The 15,674-nt window shown below is 42.5% G+C and overlaps 3 protein-coding genes across 4 annotated transcripts in view; 1 reads left to right on the forward strand and 2 right to left on the reverse strand.

The window, feature by feature from the left end:
• The window catches only part of pde11a (phosphodiesterase 11a), a 40,464-nt gene extending 37,145 nt beyond the window's left edge, over window positions 1–3,319 (reverse strand). The window contains exons 1-2 of the mRNA XM_034573879.1: window positions 2,027–3,319; window positions 988–1,146 (exon numbers count right to left, since the gene is read on the reverse strand). Coding sequence (XP_034429770.1) covers window positions 988–1,146; window positions 2,027–2,833 — 966 coding nt within the window. The 5' untranslated portion in view covers window positions 2,834–3,319. The remainder of the gene's footprint in view (window positions 1–987; window positions 1,147–2,026) is intronic.
• A 1,581-nt stretch (window positions 3,320–4,900) lies between these two features.
• LOC117754734 (cytochrome c-like) lies at window positions 4,901–6,540 on the reverse strand. The gene is made up of 3 exons (XM_034573883.1): window positions 6,388–6,540; window positions 5,590–5,766; window positions 4,901–5,490 (listed from the first exon to the last, which is right to left on the reverse strand). The coding sequence occupies exons 2-3, from the start codon at window positions 5,759–5,761 to the stop codon at window positions 5,345–5,347; spliced, it is 318 nt and encodes a 105-aa protein (XP_034429774.1). The 5' UTR covers window positions 5,762–5,766; window positions 6,388–6,540; the 3' UTR covers window positions 4,901–5,344.
• Window positions 6,541–10,026: 3,486 nt separating this feature from the next.
• The window catches only part of osbpl6 (oxysterol binding protein-like 6), a 38,670-nt gene continuing 33,022 nt past the window's right edge, over window positions 10,027–15,674 (forward strand). For both annotated transcript variants that reach the window (XM_034573881.1, XM_034573882.1), the window contains exon 1: window positions 10,027–10,377. The gene's annotated coding sequence lies outside the window, so the exon portion shown is untranslated. The remainder of the gene's footprint in view (window positions 10,378–15,674) is intronic.

Raw genomic sequence — 15,674 nt, forward strand, 5'->3', positions numbered from 1 at the left:
GTAACCAAATTACCATTTTGCCATTTGAACCAAGTGGAAATATAGTTATTTGTGTTTAACGAAAGTTTGATACAAAGTCCCCAAAAAAATCCTTATCTTGTTTTCTCATTTGCTATCCCATTACATGAAATAGTGTAAACATGTAACTTCATCAATCTTTCCCTCCGCTAAGGGGTGATGTTTTTCGTCTGCGTTCATTTGTTTGCCTGTTTGACAAAAAAGAAATACTGTACAGATTACCATGAAACTTGGTTGGAGGATGAGGTATGGGTCGGGGAAGAATCTATATCATTTTGGTGCGGATCAGGATCAGGATTGGATCTAGGAGTTTTTTTTCACTTTCTTCAAAATTTTTAGATACACTGTAGGTTTGGAAAAAAAGATGTTAAAACACTTGAGAGACTGCTGTTTGGAATGTGTGGAAACACCAATTCAAAGATTTTTGGGAAATAAAAACAACATTCTGAGACACAGTGTTTTTCAACATATTCAGTGATTTTTCAGAGAATAATTCATGGATCTTGATGGGGGAAAAAATGTGCGTTGTTAAGGGGACTGCTATTTGTGATTGTGTGCAATTTGTTGCATATCCAACTAAATATCTGGATCTACTCACTGTAAATGTGGTTTCATGAGGGGACTGTTGTGGATTGGTGCCATTCTGGTTTCATTAATTTATTCAAAAAGCTAAACACAAAAGCATAAGGATATATAACTGTTGAGCTACATTACCAAACCAGTGTCATTAACAGTCCATTTAGTGCCTCTTTAGATGAATGATAAAGCTGATTGATTCAGACATACAAAAACTCTGGGGGGTTTCGAGAAGATGGACGTTTACCTTTAACATGTGAGGAGAACATGTAGACTAATGCACAAGGACTGGTGGGATCACACATGTTATAATCCCGTATATAGGCCAAGCAGGCAGCAGGATACATATCCATCCATTGTTTTCACTCACAGCCACAATGATGAAGAAATTACCTTTTCATTATCTTCGGTGAAGAGTTCTCCACAGGAGTTCTTGTTGATGGCCTGAGCGACTCCAATGATCTCTCCGTCGCTGTTGTGAATGGGCATGCAGAGGAGCGACCTGGTTTTATAGCCTGTCAGCTTGTCGATTTCCTCACTGAACCGACGATCCTGCAATAATCCAGGAGGTACGGTGTGAAACAGGTGTCGCACAGATTGCAAAAAGTTAAGATTTCCCTTTTTTACATTTTCAGATGTCAGTGCAGTTAGATGGACATAAATTGACCAGTAACATGGTTGAGGATTGTTCTGGAAAGTGTTGCCTGTGTCAAAGTGTCATACCTGAGGTTTTGCTGAGGCAGCTGCTGTTGTGTTTGGACAGTAAAGCAACAAAACTCTACATTTGCACTGTAATTGTCTGGACAGCAAATAACAGGTCTGCTGTTGGCTTTCCTTCTACTCTAATAAGGGGCTTTTGGTATAACTTATCTAGTATAACTTTTTTAAACTCAAGACAAACACAGTGGAAGTGTTAAATCTTCAAGAGAATAACACGGGGCCCCAACCCTCTAAAGTAGTTTCCCTGAGGAACTCCTACTTGAAACTATCACTGTAATCCCTTGAAACATACTTTTACCGAATGGCTTTTACTTTTGCCAAAACTTGTGTTTTGTTTATGCTTTTCTTTTCTCATTACTTTTAAGAGATGTATTATTTTGTCTGCTGCCTTTGATTTTAAATGACATGTTATTTTGCCTGTGGCCTTTGATGTTTTGTATTTGTGTTTTTATTTGTCCTCCACTTTGTAAAGATGCTACATAAATAAAGTTATTATTATCATTATGGCCTGTGTCAGTGATGATTTGTGTGAACCTGTAGTTCTGACTGTTGGTGGTGATTCCCATGCATCAACTCATGTTGCACAGTTTGCCTGATGACTGACTGTAACAGATACAACCACAGACTTGATCTGTCTCTGTCTTTCTGTGACTCATGCGAAATTGCACAAACTAGCACGCACGCGCACGCATGCACGAGGAGGAGCGGGCACCTGGTAAGCGTCAGGGATGTTCACGGTCTCTCCGTGCTCGGCCACGTATCCAATGATCCCTTTCCCCCACGGCACCTGAACTTCGCCAGAATTCATCGAGGGCAAAACTGTGGTTCCTGCGTGCACGTCAAAGAATTTGGACACCAGTGCCTTCTTGTTGCCGGTCCCCTCCACCAAGAACAAGGAGCACCGGTCCGCGTCCACCATAATACAAACAAACACGAGGATTTTGTAGCTGAGGCTCGTTAGATCCAGGTCGTTGGATATGTCCTTTACAAGCTCCAGGAAAAACTCCCTCTCGTTGTGTTCCTTGAGGTAATATTTGAAATCCACGGCTGTGGACGGGTACTGGGGGATGTTGACTCTGGACTCCAGCAGTGCGCTCAGGATGTGCGCAGTGGTCGGGGGCAAGGAGCTCGCCTTCCTCAGCAGAGCTCTCCTCCTCATGCTCGTCAGCGGCTCCTGGGCCCTGGAGTTGACGTGCTCGTCGTATGTCCGGTTCACGTTCATGGCCTTGGACCTGGCGAAAGTTTTGCGCAGCTCCTTCTGCGAGGCTCTCCGCTTCAGCCCGTCGCATTTGCTCGCCCAGCTGCTGTCCTTACCCACGCCGCTCTTGTCCTCCCTCGTCTCGGCGCCAGGAGCCGCAGCCGCCACCGCCACCGGACTTTTGCTCGCCTGGTGGTGGTTCTTGAGCCATTTCTCCACCATGCTATAATTCCCCTTTCTGTTCAGGTATTCCTCGAATAACTCGGGATGCGAGTCCAAGAAACTTTCCACGTCGGAGAACACCATATTCGGCACTGCCATGTCTCTTCTTCTGGTGGCCCTCAGTGAACCAAACCCACGAAGGCGCGCAGAGAAATCGCATCTGCCAGGCTTTTACTGAGGGTTAAAGTGGAGAACTGTTTGAATGCCACAACTTCCGAGACGCAGACGCTGAGAACACCCCCCGGAGCTCCGGCTGCATGTCCAGTTTCCACTCTGTGGGGAGAAGGACGGAGAATCCCTTTGCGCACCAGCAGCGCAGCCCTCCACAGCATCTCCACACCGTGCGCTTAATTCAAAACAGTCAAATCCCATCTAGTAAAAAAAAAAAAAAAAAACAGAAACATGGAAGCAAATTCATGCTCGTGTAGGGCAAATGAGAAAAATCCAACACAGAGCCACTACCGAGCATCACCGTCGTTGGGGTCTTCTTGTGCGCAAATGACGCTGGCTGTGGTTGGCTCTGTCCCGCTGACGCTCGCCTCGTCACACAGACAGGAGCGCAGACTTGCCTCAGCATCAGCCTGTGGCCATCTGAACCGCTTGCCCTCCTCAGAGAGGCGCTCCGAGTGTGATGATGACGAAGATGATGATGGTGATGATGATGGTGATGATAACTGGGGTAAATCCATCCATCATCTCCTCACCATGCACAACATCACATGTTTAATGTAAAATATACTTCAAAATAGTGGATTAGTGGTGGATGTGTTTGCTATTTGATTATTATTACACTTAGCAATAATCCACTGGTATTCCTTCATAAAAGCTTAAGACCCAAGGTGGCTGCATTATAATTTAATGACAATATGCTTCAGTGTCGTCCACATAATGGATTCCCATGAGGGCTTTGGTGACGGTGCTGCAGAGCCGACAAGTGTATTCAAAGTGAGTGACTGTCGCCTGAGCGAGCCTGTGTTTCAGAGCATCAATAATAGATTGATGCAACCCGACATTGCATTTATCTCACATCTCAGCCCAACTTTGGAGGAAACGTGGGAATCTGCAGAGGTCCGTGTTGACTAGTTGTGTAACAGCGACGGTTGTTGGCGGAGGGAGGACTTCCCGATAATCAAATTCCTTCAGATGCGATTCGCGAATATGTGCGGCATCTGGACGCTAGAGGGAGCAACACTCCACAACTTGGAATGGAAATACAGACGCTCAGGTCAACTCTGCAGTCATTGTTAGTAACCTACGATAGAGGTTGTGGTATTTACTGTAAGCAGCTCATGACACCAAGACAAACTCATACCGGCTTTTATCAGCTTGATCCAACAAATTCACCCATAAACTGTCACAATCAGCATCGAGCATTACCTGCTCTAACTTTGTTTGAGGCCAAACAACCTAACAACATCCTAAAAAATATAGAGCCATTTAAGATAAGATATGACTTACACGCCATTTTCCAACATGTAACACTTTTTTTTAATTAAGAAAATGCATGCAAATAGAAAAAACACATGCAAACTAAGAAAACAACTTCCATCAATTTGACGTCACATGCAGTGCAAGAAGTCACACCACATTGAAATACAGAAACGCGCTGCAAATACCGAAAATGACAACGGAAATGTTTCAGGGGACCTGAAAAGTGATGAACCTGGCTGTAGTTCAATGCTTTGTGATGTAATTGAAGTCTGCTACTCATCAGTGGAGATGGAACTTCCCAAAGCATTGAACTACAGCCAGGTTCATCACTTTTTTGGGTACCCTGGAAACATTTCAGATGTCGTTTTCACTTAATTTGTACGTGTTTTTCTATTGGCATGCATTGAGCTCTATCGGCCCCCGTAGAAAAGGGGGATAAAACTCTCTGTAAAAGAACAACACACGTGTACAGTAAGGGCTGTATCTCTCTGTGTGTGTATGTCACATGATACATATGAAAGCAGCACAGAGTCACACCAATAGTATTCCAGTCTTGCAGTCTGGCATATATCACGTAGCATTTTAGCTTGATTCACAAATCTGCTACATTACCTAAGTATAGTAAAAATAAGGGGGGAAAATACTTTGAAAGCTGCCATTATCCCCCAAAGCATGTATTTAGTCTGACAGTTATATATTCACTTTCAGGGACATAACCTCTCAAACACGTTCCAACAAACTTTTAGTCTTACTTTTATTCAACTTGAATATTCAAAATGGACACAATAAAAGACTGTAGAGGAAATCCAAAACAGACCGGCATTATTATTCTTGGAACAAATTAAGACAACATCAGTACAATCTATGAATCTATGGAGAAACAACTAGATGACAGTCAATCAGCGAACTTAATACACAGCGTTCAGTCCCTACATTCAGAATACAACAGTATATGGTTTGATAATTTATGTTAGAAAAGGAACCTGTTAAAACCAGGGGATATAGTTTGCTCCACGTCAGAGAACGGAGGTACAATGGTGACAAAGATTGGCCACGAGTGCCAACATCTCTCAGACTGCTGGCTGCTCTCCCTGATTTTGAAAGAACGACAAGTCCTGGCATCTTGAGCAGTTTGTCCTGACACAACACAGACGGCACCGTGTGACAAAGTAGAGTTCTTTATGAAGTCGCAGACTTGAGATATGCTATGAGATCGGCACGCTCGTTCTTCTTTTTGATGCCGGCGAAGATCATCTTTGTTCCTGGGATGTATTTCTTGGGGTTTTCCAAATAAACCGTCAGGGTGTCCTCGCCCCAGATGATACCTGGAAATAAAGTGAATAGACACAGAGGAGAAACATGTTTTAGCCAAACAGCACAATTTCTGCTTAAAATACCTTGAATTCACACATACAAGTTCTTACCTTTGCTTTTGTTGGCATCAGTGTAGGAGTAGCCCTCTCCCTGGCCTGTTTTGCGGCCGAACAGACCCCAAAGGTTGGGTCCAACCTTGTGCTTTCCACCATTCTCCACAGTATGGCACTGGGCACACTTCTGGACAAATGCCTTCTTGCCTTTGTTAATGTCTACTGGCATATTGTCTATTCAGAGAAAGACAGGACAATTGCACTTAATTGCCTTACTAGAATTACATTTATAACAATCACACAATGATAAACGATTATAACAATCAAGTATTCAAGGTTACTTTCATCAATCAAATTTCTGCTTGTGTAAGACTATAAAAAGTATTTCCTCCTTCAGCCGCTGGGGGGCGTTCCAACATGGCCGTGGTATTGTTAACAAACTGTTTTAGTTACATCACTTTTAACATTTTTACACAATAAAAGGAAACATTCTTGAGTATCACTGTTTATGTATGTTTCTACTATTAAGATTAACGGGAAAACATAATGTACACCGGGCCTATTCTATACAGGCAAATCATGTTGGTATATAAAAAGAGGAAAAACACGTTTGTGAGTTATAAAGAGAAAGTATCATAAACTAGTGTGAATAAAATGGGGAGATGTTTTAAGTGAAAACGAGGCTGAGATAATCAAATGAAAAGAGAAGGGACAGTCTCCGGAAACACCGGCCGGCGTTAGACCACGTTGCACATGAATGAAACCGGCAACGACGGATTGAAGTCGCATTAAAAAGATCCTAAGCCTGGTGAAAACAAAGAGAAGAGCTTTTTTAATAAAACTTAAGGGTCTTACCTTTTCTTTGGGTCTTCAGACGACTTACTGAGATGTTTTAACTCCGGGAGGTGTCCTCTGCTGCCTCGGTCACTACTACAGACTGTGTGACTCACTAACGTACGGTTTCCTCTGTGTAGAGGTACACCCTCTGACGTCATCTGTCAGCTGACCTGTTTCATCACGCCGTTCACTGGGAGCTGTTGTGAAACTGGGCAATGTCAAACTACCACTAACGCCTCTACATGTCTGAGTATCACTCTCAACCGGATTCATAGGACTGATCTCGAGTCAGTGCATAGAAACATAGAACGACTCATTAAAAAGATCTTGTTGGTAGGTACTAATGAAAGGCTGTGGAGGAAAAAGTACTCAAACACTCTACTTCAGTGAAAGTACAAATATAGGCAACTAGAATAACACTAACTAGAGAACATACCTCCACCGAGGCCAAACTGTCCCCTTATGAAACCACCACAAATGTGCACCAGATTGCACACACACATAAACATCAGTCCCCTAAACATGTCAGATTTTATTTTTTCATTAAGATCCATGAATTATTTTCAGTCCCTGTCAAAAAGGGGAATCTTTTCTTTTCATTATATTTTTTATCGCTGTGTAACACACTGACACAATGTTTGAATATTTTGGTCCTGAGTTTCATACATTTCCTGTAATGACACATTGAAAAGCAAAGATCTTGTCAAATGGGGGGGGGGGTCCGTGGTCTAGTTTGTGTCTGCTAAGGGGTCCTCGAAGAGAAAAAGTTTGAGAACGACTACTCTAAGAAATCGATGAAAATGTTGCTAAATGCCCTATGTCTGTTAAATAAAGTCATGCCCCACCCCTCCACACAATTCATGGAAATCAGTTGAGTAGTTTTTGTATAATCCTGCTAAAAAAACAAGTTAGCAGTATAAGTATAAACAGTTAAACTAAGTATAAACTTGCTCCTAAATATACTTAGAAGCATTTGCCGAGTGTCTCCTATTTTATTCCCTAATGCAATTGTCTACCAAATCATTATCGTCAAGTCTTATTATGGCAGTGGCCTTTTCCAAATCCATTTGAGGTGTTTCTATACATGTGACGGTTGCAGACTCTCAAAATGACTCACCTTCATCTTCCTGGTTCCTGTTTTAAAATGGGATCATTGACACATAACATGTAAACACCAATAACACAACAGTTGTCACTGACCCATCTTAGGTCATATGTTACCAAACGGGAGCCTATGCACATATTAAACAGTGTGATGTGATTTACGTCACAGTGTTACATTGTAACATATTTAGTTTTTCCTATTATTAGATATTGAAAAAACGATCTTTCAGATGTGATTTTATTTAAATTACATTGGCTGGGATTATTCATCTCTTTACCAACAGAACAGTAAACTGCACAGAGTGGGTTAAGTCATCCTGCAGGAGCCGACAACAGCAAAGGTATTGTCACCAAAAGTAAACTTACAGACTTGTAATTCATGCTCTGTCTTTTGCCTTCCCACCCACTCAGTCTCACTGATTCCTGCCCACACAGGATTCATGCAGTTCCCCCTCCTCTCCTACAATAGAACGCCATAACATGGAAACGGTCAGTCGTGACCAGGACTATTCTGGTAACAACTAGCTTTTGGGCAGGGGAGGGGAAAGCTCAAATTGGTGCATGTCAAGAGTTCAGAGCGCCAGCCGTGAAATCTGATATCCAACCATTTTTGAGACTGGCACAGACAGATGAGAAGAGTTTATTGCTCAACTTGCCAACAGGCGACTTCTCAGGTTACTTTTACACATAAAACCCTCTCTCCGTAAACTGCACAGGTTTCCAAGAAAAAATGCCACTGCTGCATAAAAAGTCACTTTAACCAGCTAAATGTATTTAAAGGCCTTACCCACCCACACATGTATTTCCATTTACTCTCTTAAACCTTAACACAGGCCGATGTTTTTGTGTGACCGAACACTATATCCTAATAAGAATAGGAGTGTAAAAGTTTCTGCCCCAAAAACTCAACTAACATTATCATGAGGGACTTTTAATAAATCACACTCTGTATCTTATACTTCCACAAAGTCTTGAGAGGACGTCTTACCAAGCGACACAAGATTGGGTGAAATATAAGTGTGTATGGGCTTAAATTAAAGTACTCATATATGCATGAATGTCCCTTTTCATCATGTGAATGGGTGTTAATTATTATTTATTTGATACATTACTGGTGCATTGATGTGTAAGCAGCATTTGTTCATTTTATCATGTTTAACAGGCTTTTCACTGAATTACAGGATAATCAATAACTGAATTATGTTGGAAATATTCATTCAATCCCGCTGACCACAAGATACAACATCACATCAAATGCATGAATGTGCACGTCCACGTCGTCACTCTGCATCACGGGATCTGACAGAGCGCATGTTTGCAGCTCATTAACTCTAAGGATAGGTTGGTGAGAGCCGTTGCCAGGCAACCATACAGTCTATGGTTATACATGGCATAGATAAAACGAAAAGGTTAGAGCAGCAAAAAGCCTCGGATTTTTGTACAGAAAAAACATTCACATTCCCTATAGTCCCTAGTGTGCCTGCAGTGGCAGCATTGCACCATGTTTGACCTCAGAGCTGCTTATGTAATCTGTGACGTATGGAGGGTTGAGTTCATCACTGGAGGTATCATAGTCTGTGCCATAATAATTCCTGATAAGGAATTTCAAGTGGCGGTCTGATAAGCACAATACCTGGAGGTAAAGGCAGATTTCTAGGGATCTTCCCATGGCCGGATTACCCCCGGGCAAAAATATTAATTATCAACCCCCATTTCAACATCAGTCAATCAAATTGGATTTGAAAAATCCATATTTGCTAATCACAATTTCCTGCATAGGGTTTAAAAAATATGTACAAGATCAACCCTCGACTATAGGGTGAGGAAAAAACAGGGGGGCACCCTAAAACTGACCAGTGCTCATGAGCTCATTAGTTGATCATATTTGTTCTTGCTAAAATGTCACTGGTACCAGCTTTACAATAGTGAATATTTCTGCAGTTTTCTACGATCGTTAAAACTCAATATTTTGTATGTCAGTCAAAATGAACAAGTTTTATTGACTGAACAATCAGTTGGTGAGCCTAAATGTCTGCTACTGGAAGCACACCCGCGTGCGCCCTTGGGCGAGTAGCTTGTGTGCGGTGTTAATGTGTGAACATGAACCAACTCCAGAGAAGGGTATCAGAGGACATTAAGGCTAATCATGGTTTAAATGATGTCGTTTTGAGTCTAATTTGAATGCCGGGGCTTACGGACACTTGGGTGACATTTTGTGTTTTTTCCTGTCGTTTTGATACGTTTGAAGAATCGCTCCCCCACTTCAATTGTATTGGATTTGGCTGCAACACTGTTTCCCCCTGAAACTCCAGAAGTGTTTTGTGGACTCAAACACTTTTCACCCACCACCTCCATCGGCAGAGTGGTGAGTAGACAATGGGTGGATTTCCCTTTTCCGGTGAACTCTCCCTTTAAGACGCTGCGCAGCCTCTGTTTAGCAGCCGATCCCCTTTTGGCACCAGAGTGTGTCCGCTCCGAGTCCGAGGACTTTGTGCGCGTCCGCCTCCACGTTTTGCGACCCGCCGCCGGCCGCCTGCCTCGGATCCACTCCGGTGATTAGTTCCCGCTCAAAGCCGATCTTGCTGCAGGGAGGAGCGAGCGGAGGAGGAGTGAAGCGGAGCCGAGCATCACAGCTCCGCATTCAAGGAAACACCAACACGGTACTTTTGTATTTCCACCCTCCACCATGATCCAGCCTCCGTGCGCCCATCGTCTCCGGTGAGAAGCGGCGGATAGAAGCGGACGCGGGCCCCCGCTGAGGCCGCTTGTCTCTGAGGAGCTGGGGAATCTCTGGCCGGCCAAAGGAAGGGAGACCCCCCCCACCCCCACCTCCACCACCTCCTCCCCAATTGTTTCCTGCGCCAAGAAGAACTGTAAAGACATGGTCATCACCCCGCGGCTGTGGTAAGGACATACTGAGCTTTATCCCTCCTCTCTGTGTCCACACAACCTCTACAGCTCATACAGAGGAAACCATGAGAAGAAAGGGGGGGGGGGGGGGGGGCGGCAGGGTTCATTCATCGACGTTCATTCAATACCCCCCCCCCCCCCCCTTCACCAGCAGTATTTGCATCCGAGGACCAGTCAGACATGAGCACATAGCCCGAGCTAGCTAGAGATGGAGACCCACACATCATCACAATTACAGGGGCATCATCCTCATCCAGGACCCCCACCCTCCTCCTCCTCCTCCTCCTTCCTCATCTCCCAACTAACACACGCCTCCTCCAAAGAAACATGGATGCTGTATGTTGGGGGTGGGTGGGTGGGTGGGTGGGTTGGTGTAGGGTTGGTGTAAACCAGCCAACTCTAAATTTGAACATGTAACCATGATGCGTCACTGGCACATTTTCACCCTGTTTTCGTGGCTTCTCCCATCTTCCCATTCAACCCAGCTGTCATCACAGATCAGGAGACTATTCACGAGCACGATCTCCCCCCGTTACCCTCTGTTTCCCCACCCATCGTGTCGTCAGGGTTGAGAACCCGCTGAAAGTTGGCCAACTTCCTCTCCGTCACTCTTCTCGCCTGCTCTTGCAAACTGAAGGTCAGACAGTGACTTTGCAGAGGTTTAAAATTGCACCGATTTCACATAAATTACAGAGCAAGACCGAAGAGGAGGACTTGGGGGGGGGGGTTGTCATTCGTCAATGCTCTCGTGGAATTGATCAGCAGTGGGGGATTGATTTTCTGATGGGCTTTAATAATTCTTGGCCTGGCCTGAGGGGATCTCCGGCTGAAGGTGTCCTCGTCCCATTAGATGAGCTTTGAAAGTGAGAGGAGATCAAGCCGAGGCCAACTTCCCTGTGATGCTGTAGATTCACCCTTGTCTTTTTACCCCCACAGGTTTTTGATATTAACAGTGAGGACTAACACACTCAATTGTGGATTTTACAAATTTAATTAGCTGCCATGTTCAACTAATACTACTACTACTAATAAACTAATAGCTAATACATGGTGTTAAAGCCCATGACTCATCTATAACAGTCCGTTTTGTTTGGGTTAATCAGCAGCATTACACATGTTCACTCTGTTATTAGCCTGATTAGTTTTGGGTTCTTTTGTTGCGCTGGGCATCATTAAAAATGTATAGACAACCGTCTACAACATGATGCCTGATACTTAGTTGCAATAGCAAAACAATTCTTTCTGTTATGTTTTTGTGAGAGGCCGACCAATATGGCAATACTGATATTAGGGAGTAAAATATGTCCTAAACCGATATACTGGCTAATATATATTCTCAAAATGTCCTTATCAAACCCTTATGATGAAGAAATTTAATTGAGGCTTCATATTTTACAGTCTACCCTTAAACTTTATTGTAAATAGCTAAATATAAAGAAGACACAAACACATATAGATATCATTTGAATTAAGAAAATAAACATAATTTTTTTATGTAAACTCTAAACATGAATGCACACCTTTTCTGTATTGTTTATTCTGTAAAAACAAAAGTTTTCTTGTCGACACACGTGAGCAAACATACCCCGATGTCTGTGAAAGGCTCAAATTGGCAGATTCTATTGTCCAACTAATACATTTATGTGCAGAGTGTAAACAAAAACTCTTCTATGCCATTTAACAAAGTAAACCAAACATCTACAGCTGAAGATTGTGTTGTCTGGACAGAAACACAAGATACAGTATAAAGTGAATGACTTAGAATAAACTGCCCACAGAATTGGTGTCAGCTTTCACCTCCTGAGAGTTTCCAATGTGGGCCCAGGTCAGGCAGAATTAAAAAAGTCTTGCAGTGTGATACCCAGCTCTACCTCGATGATGTAATGTTTGCAGCGCAGGATAAACTGGCTCTGTCCAGTTGGTGTTGTTTAAAAAAAAAAAAAAAAAGAAAGGGAAAAAGAGACAGGCCTATTTTAAAGAGATGTGCTCACTGCCTCCAGATGTCACGCACGATCAGCTTGATCCATTTAGCCTGATACCGTATACCCAGGTAAATGGTGAAAACCCCGCTGTGCTGATCGATATGCATTATTAGTCAGTTGTACATCCAGACAACGGCTGTCCTCAAAGTCCCCTGTAATATAATCTTGGGACATGAGTCTGTTTTTGTTGGCCCACTTTAATTATGCAACAGAGAGGGGGGGATCAGCAAACTTGGTGGAGACGGCCGGTCGATAATGTGTTATTGTGGCTGCTTTGGATGTGTTGACAACACAAACATAAAGGTTTTTCCTCACTCCTACTAACACACAGTCACCATCTTGCTTCATGGTATTACATATTTGCGATCCCATTAACATTTTTGTGGTTTTATGTGCACTAACAGCAACCAACCTCCAAATCATGCAATATGAAGTGATCAGCGATTCACCATTTCCTCCTCTTACCCTTCATATGTTTATTAATGAGGCCAAAGAGGTTACATTTTCACCCCTGTCCGTTTGTTTGTTTGTTTGTGTGTTTGTGAGCAAGATTATGCAAAAGCCACTGGATGGATTACCTCAAAACTTGGTGGAGGGATGGGACACTGGAATCTTGCACGTACAGATTTTGATTAAACGAAATCAGGTATCACACTTAGGGGACTGATAGCTATGAGTGTGTGCAATTTGGTGCGGATCCAAATACTAATCCAGATCTTGTAGATTTAAATGTGGGGCCATAAGGGGTCTCTTGGGCCTTGGTGGAGGTATGTGATCTACTGAGTACCATTCTAGTTGGACTTTGGGTCTTGCAGTGCTGCTTGACACATTGAGTGCTGGAATCTGAAGTTTATTTTCTTCATCGCCGTGAGATCTCTTAGAGCATTGCACAGGGATAGAGGGGATTTCTTTGGTCCTTTAAACCTCTTCAGACCGCTCTGCTTTGCTCCTCTTGCCTCGACCCACATGATGACCGATGATACTCACTACTTTATTTGTGACACGCTATTGATCCCTCATCCCTCAGAAATGTGACTTTTCACTTGCCACCACCACTAAAGTCACAGCACATATTTAGCCATAAAACAGCCCTGGAGAGGAATTTTAACATCTTGTTGTGAAAGACATTTCACTGGAGGAGACTGTTACTGCTGCAGGTGAATAAGCCACACAGTTCGAGCTTCATTTAGATTCTCACCACTTTATAGTTGAAAGTAGAATAATTCACCAAAATTAAAACATGATCACAGCCGCCGCAAATGTATTAGCTGGACCATAAAAAGTACTCACCAATACTACATTCCTGTGTTCCAGTGACACAAATATTAGGAACTAATAAACTATCTAACACTTGAACGCCAACACTTTATTAAGATGTGTTAATAAACAATCAGAGCAATTTTTGGTTTATCTAAAATTACCGATTACAGAAGTATGCAATACTACCATTAATCTGTTTGTTTGCGTAGTAGCTCTCCAAGGGAGACTTGGACACTTTACAAATATTTATTTGCTGCAGAATCAGTTGACTAACACAGCAAGAACAGAATAAAGTGGATCTGCTCCACCAGGTCTCACATGCTCTTCTCTAATAGGAACAAATAACAAACATTTTCTTTTGTTACCTTTAATTCACCACTTCAACACTAGAAATCATTCTACAGTCATTTAATATTGATACATTATTCAACAATAAACATACTGGGTAAATGTTGCTGATATGCTGCCAGTGCAGACAACACACTAGTCACAAGTGAGGCCTTGTCTCCTGCTAATGGAAACTCATAGAGCTGTTTACTCAGCTTGTTTTAAGAGTCTCCAGAGTATAATTTAATGAACCTTGTGTAAATCTCTGACCCGGAATCTCAATAATAATCAGATGACAGCACCGGACAGAGGTCAGAACATCTCTGACAGTTTTCATCATTACCTTTTGGTTTCTGAAAATCCCTCTTCCTAAATGATGTTGTTTTTTTGTCGCGCACTAAATGAGACGGAGACGATTAATGGATGTGACCGAGCTGAGGGTGCATTCTGGGGGGAAACGAGAGACGGGAAAGGGAAGTGAGCGTTTTTTTCTTGCCTATCGAGACACTTCATGGAGGTGGAGCCAAACAACTGTGGGCCTTAAGCGGTTTTGAGGAAATTAGACAGAGGGAAGGCTCATTTTCATAAAGAAATCTTTGTAGTGTGTAAAGCATCAGCATAAAAAAGAGGCTGCATGTTGCAGAAATTAATTATTTAAAATCAGTGTGAAAATTGAGATCAGTAGTAGAGCTTTTCACACATCCTCCTTTCAACTATTGCGAGCAGTTAACTTTTTATAATTTTTATTCCATCACCATTGATGTAAACATACATATTGTTTTCTGTAATGATGTGTCATTATATTACTTGTGTTGCACAATTACTTTTGCAGTAAGTAAATTGGTGGTGATTGCATGTTAAGACTACAACTCACTGAAGCAGTGAATGTGGGGAAGTTGTTGGAGGTGGTGGAATTTTACTCCAACTTGAGGCATTGAAAGAATTTCGACAGAAGGGTCTTTTCCTCTGACTCTTACATACTAGTGTCATTGTTGCTTCTTGCCACTGAAGGCTCGTCTTTGTCTAGATATGTATTGAAACTCTGCCGCCACAGTCGACTATCTGATCCTCAGGCTCTCAGAAAATGAGTTTGAGCGTAAAGTGTGTCAAGAGAAATGATCTCTGCTATGTGCATGAGTCTAGAGAATATTGGAGTAATCTGTCTGACTTATTACTCTAAAAAAACATTTGAAAGATAGATAGAATCATTTTCTGACCTAGGTTTCTCATACATATCATATATCACGTTTTGAATATTCCATTTTAGTGGTCCCAGCTTCAGTAGCACCAGGCAAAACATTTTAACGATATCAAATCTGTAAAAAATTAGTTCTGCATTCTTCAGAGTGAATGTTGAAGCAATAACTTCTCACTAGAACGGTTTTTACAATGCATTTCATCTAAAAAAATGAATCAGACCATAACACCATGTTATATTCACAACAAAACACACATTATCATCTAATAACCACAGCGTTATGAGGACAGTGTTTGGTTTGCCACTGGCCAGGGTGTTTGAGAAGTGTCGCAGTAGTATCCACGTGGCAGCGCCGGCCTCCTGCTTAGAGCTCCATAATCATGGTTACTGGATTTAGAAGATTAAGCTCATGACTAATCAAGTCCTGTGCGGACGCTCCCCCCAACATGGCAACTGGGTTCATGTGGAGCAATGTCGCTGCGCTCTGTGTTTGTTTGACTGCGCTGGAGCCAAACACACTGTTC

This window comes from Hippoglossus hippoglossus, chromosome 21 (assembly GCF_009819705.1).
Source record: "Hippoglossus hippoglossus isolate fHipHip1 chromosome 21, fHipHip1.pri, whole genome shotgun sequence".
NCBI classification, from domain to species: Eukaryota; Metazoa; Chordata; class Actinopteri; order Pleuronectiformes; family Pleuronectidae; genus Hippoglossus; species Hippoglossus hippoglossus.